General features: G+C 37.6%; 1 protein-coding gene across 3 annotated transcripts in view; it reads right to left on the reverse strand.

Annotated features, from left to right (window-relative positions):
• Window positions 1-10,925, reverse strand: part of hscb (HscB mitochondrial iron-sulfur cluster cochaperone) — a 46,698-nt gene that overhangs the window by 34,512 nt on the left and 1,261 nt on the right. For 2 of the 3 annotated variants that reach the window (XM_077561422.1, XM_077561424.1), the window contains exons 2-5: window positions 10,482-10,578; window positions 7,945-8,034; window positions 7,720-7,864; window positions 6,702-6,749 (exon numbers count right to left, since the gene is read on the reverse strand). In XM_077561422.1, coding sequence (XP_077417548.1) covers window positions 6,702-6,749; window positions 7,720-7,864; window positions 7,945-8,034; window positions 10,482-10,578 — 380 coding nt within the window. Of the gene's footprint in view, window positions 1-6,231; window positions 6,541-6,701; window positions 6,750-7,719; window positions 7,865-7,944; window positions 8,035-10,481; window positions 10,579-10,925 lie in introns of those variants that run through there. The other variant, XM_077561423.1, reaches the window with a different exon arrangement.

Consider the following 10,925-nt stretch of genomic DNA (forward strand, 5'->3'; position numbering starts at 1 on the left):
AGAGAAGTTTCCTCCCGTTGGATGACTTTAAATGTGCTGGAAGTGCATCCCTAAGAGAGGTAGCACATGGTTTGTGTCCAGAAAATCTTTGTCCAACGCTAGCTAATTGTAAGAAACACAACCAATGTCTAATATAGTCACACCATCCACAGACATCTCGGCAATCCTCCCAGTACAGCCAACTTTTTAAATGAACATTTAAATATTATCCACAACAAAAAGCACTGCGTGTTTCACAGGGCTATTTTCCCCCGTGCTAAATATGACCTAAATACTCAACAATGCACAAAAAATTCATATAAAAGAACCCCAGGCTTCATCAAAGTGCGTGCGCTCAGAGTAATAAATATGATAATGGATGCTTTTTAGCACTGGCTGGCAGACAGCGGATTAGTCACCCACGCAGCCACTCACTTCCTCGCCTTGCTTTGCACACACGAGGCCTCCGAGTCTGCCACTTGGACACGTTAGCCACTCCATCGGAGACTTGACCGCGGTCGTGCCGCTAAAAGGCTCCATATTTAGGATTAATGAAAAATATCATTTTATATTTAATGCACATTTGCATTTAGGTGAAGTCGGACACGGTAAATGTCATTTCAACCCAAGGTGCCTCGATTCAGCCTCACTAAAACTTTGTATGAGAAGTCTTGTAATGTATAGGGGCAACAAGAGATTCTATTCCTGATCACGTCACGTTCAAACCTGCCACCTGTTCCCAACGCGACTTTAAAAAGATCAATCATAACGACCCCGTTGACCAATTTAAAAAATGAACCCAGTAAAAAGTAAAGTATTACTGAATTTAAAGGGACATTTAATGAGTCATCTAGTGGTGAACTAATAATTCATTAATTTAAAAAAAAAATAAAATGACTGACAATAGTATGCAAAAAAATTAATTTTCTCAGATAAATGTTTTTTTTTTTTTTTTTAATATATATAACCGTAGGTCTAGTAATCGCTAATTACATTACATGGTGGAAAATTTGACATTCAATGAGTCATCTAGTGGTGAACTAATAATTCATTAATTAAAAAAAAAAAAAGACTGTCAATAGTATGCAAAAAAATTAATTTTCTCAGATAAATGTTTTTTTTTGTTTTTTTTAAATATATATAACCGTAGGTCTAGTAATCGCTAATTATATTACATGGCGGAAAATTTGACTTTGGAAAGAATTCTTCGAACAACATACTGTAGCTAGCCTCAAAAACCCCAAACATGTCAATCATTTGCTAATACAAAAGTAGTAATGTATACTGACTAGGGCCCAACCAATTAATTGACAGATACAATCTACTGATATTAGTCCTTTTCAAATTGACAAAAATTGGCAGATTTTTTGGGGCAGGTTTTTTTTTTTTTTTTTTTACGCTTTTTTTTTTTACACTTTTTTTTTTTTTTACACAACCCTAACATAACAACATAAGGCAATGATAATTACATCCATACAAACATAAAAAGTGAACAGTGAAAAATCTGCTGATTTTTTCCCAATTTTTATCTCTATTGTCGTAAGTATTGTAAAACAGTAAAATGGTCTGCCTGTAAGTAAAATATTTGCTGTTGTAAGCGATAAGAGTTCAGAGAATCACATTAACATAGCCATGATAAAAAAATATATATAAATCAGCTGATTGGCCATTTCTTGGAATTTTACTGCCAAATTTTGGAATCGGCCTAAATAAAAATGATCGGGCCCTAATCCTGACTAATCAAATTTGGGCACTGCCCCTTCTACCCTATATGTAAAGTCACCACTGGCTCACATTTAATTAAAAAAAAAAAAAGATAATAAATAAATAAAATAATATTTTTTAAACATGACCCAAAAGGTCAGGAGAAATAATCCCAAAGTTGTTTTTTCTCTCTTTGAGGAGCTGCACTCAGCCTTATCGCTCATAAAGTGGATTCTGCGTGTGAGGAGACACTTTGGCAAAGTCTTTTAACTTTTTGCTTATTTGACAGCGCTTAAAGCAGATTCAATATCAAACTGTATCAAAAAGCCCAAAAGGAAATAAAACACTCATTGTGGTTGAGCTCTGGCTTTCAGCTGAGGCTAAGGAAGGCTGCGCCGACAGGCAAAGACTCGGCTTCTTAGGCATGAGAGGAACATAAAAACATGGATTACAACTGGGAGGGGAAACCCCGATAATGGCGGATTATGATGGTCCGACTACCTGGTGGGACATCACTGCACTTAAGTGGCATGTGTGTGTGTGTGTCATAGAGTGACACCAACCAACAAGGATCTTAATGACCTTAATGATGTATCACTGAGCGCGGGTGCGCAGTGTAGTTGGCTGAAGGTCCAGATGGAATTGTAAGCGCGGGACCATATAAAGTGGAATAACTATCAGTTACTGTCAGAAGCGTTACTGCTGTCTACGAGTGCTTCACTGGCAGACTTAATGTTATTATGTGAACATTATGGTCAGCCTGTTTGACAAAAGAACACATTAGTCTCAATATGTTAAGTCCATAATGTTCACACTACTGCTACGGCATGCACCATTAGAAAAACTACTGGAGGCCAATCTAAGCACCTCAAAGAATGCGAATGTTGTTGTGACACGATTATCAGACGCTTTGCCCCATTTAACACAAATAAGTTCATTTCCCCACTCCGCTATGCATGTCCTCGTTCACTATTCATTCTAAGTTATTGCTCTTTTTTTTATTTATACCAGGCTGGAGGTTTTCAATCAATTCAATTCAAGATAATACAATTGCGGGCCCCTGAAAGTGATCGAACCGATCGGCATCCTTTTAGGGAGAAATCGCCAGCAGCGATTGGATGAACGAATGTGCCGTAAACAAAATGACGGCATGCTTGTAAATAATTGCAGCTCACAAATTTGATTTCTGGGTGATGTTTGTCAAACAAAGAAGCACGTGGAAGATCATGGAGAAGTCTCCTGATGGACTGGAACTAATTGTTGATTGTGTCTTGAAGCAATTGAGAGGAAAATGGAGCGTAATACTTTGATGCAACCAGCAGAGGTGCTGTTGATTAAGTCTCGGTTAGAAACGCAACATGAGACGGGGAAAATTATAATACTGCACACCGTATGTGGCAAATCCAAGTCTAGAAAGTAAAAACTCTGCCACAGTTTGGCTTTAGCCCTTTGTGCTAGCTAGCGAGCTCCCTAGCTAGCTCCCCGGGTGCTCATTTACCTGCTAGGGAGCTAGCTAGCTAGCATAAGGGGCTAAAGCCAAACTTTGGCATCTCTGCTGAACACAAATAAAAACCAATAGTTTTAGTTTTACTCCCATTTCTGATGCAAGACTTTTTTTAGACACACAAAAGGTCAATTTCTCTCAAATATTATTCACTAACTGGTTGGACAGCATGACTGTCATAATAGCATGACTAAGCATGTTTATATTATCTATCAAAAATATCTTCAAAAATTTTATACAAGTTATAGCTGATCAAGGAAACTTAGACAAATTCTCATTCTTATATACCGAATGCCAGTTTTTTTTTTTTTTTAAGTGCCTTCTATTTTCCAAACTGTTTTGATCTCATACCCAGATGGATTTGTGAAACAAACGATGTTGCGAGACGACCCATCTGGAGTGTCTCTGACTAGAATTAAACAAATGCATTTTACCAAAGGTGTGAGTTCAACTAACTCTCATTATTGTGTATTACGAAGATATTGCTGTGCAGCAAAACTAGACAGCTTTCTTCATTCATAAATATTTGACATAACACAACGTACGTACATGAAATATATGGTGAACTACTGAACTGTATGGAATGCTTATGAAATAAGATAAAAACAATAAGTGAAGTAAAATTGCGAGAAAACAAGTTTGCTGGAGATCAAAATGAGTTTTGAGGACCAAAATAAAAAAACAATTTATCTCTATCTGCCATTTTGGTTGTTTACTTTCGCCAGGTCGAAACTGGGGAAAAAACAACTCTAATAAATCCAACTTCTGACCATCCTCGAATGCGGCGTATCTATTCGTATCTATGGCTGTTATTTACCGGTACTGGAAAACGCTATTTTTAGTACAAAATACCGTTGTTTTTTTTGCCAAGCCCTTAGCTATGAATACAAACGTAAAACAAGTAAGCTCGCTAATAACATCGCAACTCGAGCAACCAACTGTACAAATTCGTTATTCTACCCAAGAAATTTTTCACACAGATTCAATAATTATTAAAAAATAAAAAATAAATTAAAAAAAATATATATATATATGTTTACAATTTTGTACTGTACTGGACATTTTTAGCCCACAATAAGTAAATAAATAAATAATTTTGTACAGTCCAGTAGTGGGTGTTTTAAAACCTTGAAAAAAAAAATACCGGTACTTCAATATAACGAACAAACATCCCCACGGCCTCACTTCAAGGTTTCGGTACCAATTTTAAAGCTTTACAACCAGGAAGTACAAATTAGAAGTACAGAAAAGAGCCATTAATTTCACATCACTAATATACAGATTTATAAATATTTCGAAAAAATTATATTTCAGGTCACCCAAGCCTTTGACTTTAGATAAACAGACCATAAGAAGAAGTAAATAGTGACGCTGAGCCGTGAAGCCGCTATGCTAATCACATGTATTCAAGTCATTTTTTGCCAAGCTCCTCATCCAAGTCAATTTTCCATGCTGTCTATAGAGTGAGTTCTCCACTTAGGTGTCTTTCAAACTCAATTTCAAAAGAGTTCTGGGAGATGGCAGCGGCCTCACTGTTGGTCAATCATATTTTCTCATTAATTTAAAGACGCCGGGGATGACTTCTGATTGCCACATGAATAGTAATGACTCCTGGTGGACGAGTATCCCTATTAAATTCATTGTCTTGCTGTGTGTGTGTGTGTGTGCGTGTGTGTTGAGGGCTCTCGCCAGTGGAAAATGCTTCAGCCACACGAAATTGTTGTTGTTGTTGCACATGAAATCATCCAGTCTGGATGCAAACATGACTCCGACTACAAATGCATGTAAATGTTGTATTGCTCATGCCAGTGTGTCACATACACCACCTGATATCACGGTTCGAGTTCCTTTATCAAATTTGGCGGCACACCCAAAGATCAGCCACTTTGATGCAATTTGAGCTCCAATTTGCAAAGTAATTACGGGTTATGAACATTGTGCTGCTAAAGCGTATCCGTTTTCATTATGATGCGCACTTTATAAGGTGGGGGAAATCACACAGACCACAGATCTTTGGCTCATCCGGTAATCGTCATTCAGCGGCTCTTCCTGATTACCATAGCGTTGATGCCACATGCGAGGCCGCAATGAATTATTCAAGAGCTTGTCTGCCGCAATAAAGGACTTCCTACTGGTCTCATATCAAGTCTGTACAACATGGCCCGAGAGAGCTCAGGCTGCACAGGTATAATGTCTCCCCCTAAAGGAAACCAGAGGAACTGCATAAACTGTCCTCCTGCTCTTGACAACCATATGAAGACGAACGAGTATAAGTTGTATTACAATAAAATGTCATACAAATGCCTTTCATACTAAATGAGAAATTAAATTAGTTTATAATAGTGGAGAATATGTTGTGGCTTTCTAATTCTAGTTCCCGGTTCTATTGTCTTTAAAGCAGACCTTCTCAAATAGGAAGGGGGGGGGGGGTGTTGATTGAGAAGGATTCCATGTGTATCCATCCATTGTTTATTTAGTGTTTCTTTCTGAATGCAAACTTTGGACTCTACCTTTAAAATAATTGATTTATGGTTTTATCAATCGATATTGGGCTATGAAAAGGAAAATTTATTTGATTAATCTTTTTTTTTTTTTTAACTCAGCCCTACTGTTGGCTGAAAATGACCTCACAGTGCCTAAGCTTGCAAACGTCCCGTGGCCAAACCCAGAAAATATTACAAAATGGCAGCCGCCTGAGATGGATAAAAACGGGAGGATTTTTTTAAAATTATTATTCATATTCCAAAAACTCAAGATTAATCAAAAAAACTGTGTTTAGACTAGTGGGGGCGTATAGAGCATATTATTGTTAAGAAATGTTTTGACATGGCGTAACACAAAGCCACTTTTTTTTTTACCTCTCTATTGGCTATTTTATTCATCTAATTATTCACTTCTTTTGTACCAATGCTTTAATTTTGAGATAAATACATTCAAGAGGAGCATGTGGAATTTTGGTCTCTCTGACGAAGTTGTGGACAGCGAGGGAATGATCAAGCTAAGGTGTTATTGATTATGAACCTCGAGGAGCAATCAAGTGAAAACACTGTTTAAATGATTTATTTATTTAAAGCTAAATTGAAACGTAGTTCATCTTAAGGTTCTTCCTTCTTTGAGAGAGAGAGGGACAGTTTAAGTTTAAGGTTCTTCCATATTTATGAACACTGTATGTGCAGCAATGCAAAGTCATCATGATTCCTCGGTACAAAACTTTTCCCAAGTGTCACAATAATAAGAATTTGTCAGGGGGAAGCGAAATCACATGAATCCAGAAAGTTTTTCCTTAACTTTCTCTTCAATATTTGAGAAGTATTTCATTTGGGCAAGCAGTGCTTTGGCAGCTTGGAGTTCTCCTGCCAGGTAAAAATAAAATAAAGACAAGACAGAGCACAAAAAAGAGCTTCAACTGAGGACTCATTCGGCGACGCAAAGCTTCAGCATAGATTACAAAACTAGCACGCAATGAGTGGGAGGAATGTGGAAGAGGTTTCAAAGGAACTTCTTGATGTCTCACCTGCACGCAGGGCGCCGTCTATCTTCACCGTCAAGCCTTTCAGTTTCCCTGCAAGCGAGGAGGATGCGACAAGTTCAACGACTGCACATGTTCATGAAAAGGACCAGCGCTTTCATTGCCAACCTAACATTGCATCAGGTGTCTGAATGCAGAAAGTACAACAAAGTGAATTTGGGGAGAATAGGAAAAAAGAAAACTTCCAGGAGCTTCAAAAGGAAGTGCAATTTGTCGTGAATTTCTGCAACCTATTAAGTCAAATTTTACACCCATGGAGGTCAGTGTAATATGGAGGACCAAAACTGCCAAAATTTAAAAGAAATAAATGACTAAAAGTACAAATAAAAACGGATATGAAAAAACATAATTCAAAAATTAATTTCAAAAATGTAATCAAAATTGAAATAAAAACAACAAAACATAATTATTTTTATTTATTTCAACATTTATTTTATGATTTATTTTTATTTTTTGAATCTCGTTTTTCTTTTTTTATTTGTACTTTTATTTTTTTATTTATGGACATATATATTGTTTTTATTTTATTTTTTGGATTCAATTGTTGAATTATATATATTTTTTTAGATCTGTTTTTATTTTCACTTATATTTATTCATTTATTTATGTTTTATTTGGGCAGTTTTGGTCCTCCACAGCAGTGGTCCTCAACCCTGATCCTCAGGGACCGGTAATCCAGCCTGTTTTCCATGTCTCCCACAGCCAACACAGGTGGAGATCATTATCAGCCTTCTCCAGAGATTGCTGATGATATGAATCACCTGTGTTGGCTGTGGGAGGCATGGAAAACAGGCTGGATACCGATCCCTGAGGACCAGGGTTGGGGACCTCTGCTCCACAGTGTAATACCTAATACCCCTGAGGCTGTACAAATTCAATGTTGACCATGTTGCCATCTAGTGGAAGAGCATTTGATTATTCTGCCTGTCACTATACGTTACTGGCATAGCTAGATCAACAAAGACTAAATGAACTTTCGTACCAATTAAGTCAAATTGTTTACATTTTGTGTCTTGGCTGATCTTATCGGCTTCCTCTGGAGTCCGTGCTTGTTCGAGGGCTTCATTGATCTCCATCAGCTCCAACAAAAACTCGGGATCCGCGCCGGAATCCGTGCCGTCGTCGATGCGCATCTCCTTTAGCTCCAGCTGGAACGCAAAACGATTATGCGTGACATGGCGACATGCCGCATCTTTCAGACAAGACAGTCGGGAGAGTTTGAACTTACCATATAAAGGCCGCGACTCAAAGGCTTCAGCAGAGTGTTGTAGGCTTTGTTGACAAGCGCTGACTGATGTTCAGAATACTCCTGTTCTTCCTGCAAAAAAAAATTTTTTTCCTGCTAGATTTTCCTCTTTTTGCAGTGCGTAACCATTGACATATACAGTTCTCTTAAGTCGACATTGTAGATTAACTTTTGGATTTAACTTGTGTTTTTAATGCCTTACACAAAGTACGTTGATGAACCAAAAAAACTGAAAAGGAACTTGTGACCAGGAACAGGTCTAAACGCAATCAAGGCACCCGATTCTGATGGCTTGCCATTTTATCTGCCTCGTAGCGAGTCAATAATATTTATCTCACCCATTGTAGACGCGCTAACTCTTGTAGCTAATTGCAAACATTACATTTCAACAGTTTCATAAATATATGAATGTTACCTTGAATTTGTCAAAAAGTAAATGTCATATGGAAGTCTCCTTAGTCGTCAAGTCTTCGTAAACACAATTTGCATATCTTTTTTTTTTCCCTTTCTCTACCAAGCTGCAAAAGATGAAAATAAGTTTTTAGCAGTTTTGAAACAGTGACTTTTAAAAGGATCCCCGACTGTCATGACAAGTTTGCTCTATATTATTTATTTGGTTGTTACTAACATAACTATAAGATTCATTTTCCAAAAACAATTTCCAGTTTAGTTCAGTGCGTAGTGACGTAGAATGGCGGCTCGCTCTCTGCTGAGCAATGCGAAACGCCTATTAAGAAAGCAAGTTAAGCCTTGTAGCGTTCCTAAAGAAACAACATGCGATCGCGAGATGATTGATACCCCGAGAGTTTTTATTGTGTCTGACAATTAGTGGCTTCTTTTCAACTGCGCTAAAGCTATACACGCGTCTTTCTGAGGACAAAATGGAAACAAATGTTGTTGACAGGTGTGAGTGTACTTTGAAGGTATATGCAGGCTGTCTGTGAAATTTGTGAAAATCAACAGTTTCACCAGTGGGCCGGTCGTCGTTGAGCTGTGTTTGTAATAACAACCAATGCAGTAGTTGGCTGCCTTTGTATAAGTAATGGCTTTTCTATATGTCACGCGGACCCCCGAGGCTAAAAGATGTCTAATTTGAAAAAATGGCCGGAGGCGGTATGAATAAAATGGCCAAAACGCAGGCTCTGCGTCAAGAAACCATCGCAGCCTCCTCGTCTTTGCAGATTGTGACTTCGGGGTGCATGCGCATTGCCTCACACATTCCCCATTTCGCTAAAGTCAAGCAATTTCCTTTTAATGTTCGACAAGGGCACATTGATCACCTGTTTACCATCCATTTTCTTTACCGCTTATCCTCATGAGGGTCGCGGGTGAGCTTCAGCCTATTGCAGATGACTTTGGGCGAAAAGCATGTGACTGTTTACCATTTAGTCATAATCAAGGCGTTTGGCATAAGAATAAAAAAGTATGTCGAAGCATCAAAGGACTCTCTGCACTTAAAAAAAAAATTGCCAAATAATCAACGTCACAACTAAAAAGTTTTGTTGTGTGCGCTTAGTGGTGCTCCGATCGATCATCCACTGATCACGATCCGACGATTTCTGTGGAAAGTTACGGCATATGTCGATCGATTCCTTTCACTGTCGATCACAGAAATTGATCAACCTAAACGAAGTTCCTTTTAATACTCACTTAAACTATACTTCAATTGTGACAACATACCACAATATGGCAACAAAGCAATACCGGTATAGATTTGGTCCAAACAAAAAAAATTATCGTTAAACTTTTCAATGAATAACGCAGGATTGTTTTTGTTTTGTTTTTTAAATCTACAAATAGGTAATAATCGAAAAGAGTTTTTTTAAAAGTTATCGATTTTTAAAGTATCGTACTAAACTTGTTCTAAAATATATGTTTACATTAGGTATTATATTAGGTGTTTCTAAATAACACTGTTTTTATGGCATTTTCTAAAATTTACTACTACTATTCGTCATGATAATGTGGTTACCTAGCTACCATGTTTAATGTGTAAAATAAAGGAACTACATTTAAGTACAATGGATGATACTGTCTAATAGTGGAAAATACAACCACAATAATAAACAATGGTCATTTATCTAATCTACATATGGATCTAAGAAGTGTCAGATGAAAGTTTAATAACATTAATCACACCATTTCTTTCCTTATGTTACCTAATTTTCCTTGGCCCTTTTAAAAACAACTGATAAAATCCGCATAAAACATACAGTACTCCACATAAATGATTACACCTCAACAGATTGGAGAGAGTTTCCTTTCAGAAATAACATTTTCTATGGCAAAAATAAAGAAATAAAAAATCTAACCTAAGAGAGTAATCATCATCATCATCATATTTCAGAAATGTGCCGTTGTGTTCACCGGAAAATTGATCAGATTACTTTCCAAAGGGTGCTTATTTATGTATGTTGAGGGCTGTGCAGCACTAGCAACAACACTAGGAGATAGAGAAACGGCAGGCCACTCACAGACCGAGTTCCTGGGCTGTTATCCACTTATAAACCCCTGCCTACCGCAGATTTCTGGCTGAAGTTGTCTGGATGTAGGGAGCGTTGGAGCTGCAAGTATCTTTTCTGAAGTTTGTGCGTGTCCAGTGCAAATGTATCTTCGCTGTGGAGGGAAAAGGTCATATATATTACATATATTATAAAGTTCAATGCATATGTGCTGTATATGCACGTGAGGTGCATGTATTATTTTTGTCCACTTGGGGTCACAATCCTCAAATTCTAAACTGTAGTATCTGTGACGTACGTTTAACGTATATCTGCCTGGCTTGTTGAGTGACCGGGAAGTGAACAAATGAGGGTGTTCAGTCAACTGGCTGTTCACTAGCTTTAGTGTTAGCCACTGTGTCTGTAAAGTTACGGCGTCAGTTCATATCATCAGCAGGTTGGCTAAGAACTGTATTTCGGTAAACGCTTGTTTAATAAAGCATCAGCGGTTTCCATCCACGC

The sequence above is a fragment of the Vanacampus margaritifer genome, chromosome 3 (assembly GCF_051991255.1).
Source record: "Vanacampus margaritifer isolate UIUO_Vmar chromosome 3, RoL_Vmar_1.0, whole genome shotgun sequence".
Lineage (NCBI taxonomy): Eukaryota > Metazoa > Chordata > Actinopteri > Syngnathiformes > Syngnathidae > Vanacampus > Vanacampus margaritifer.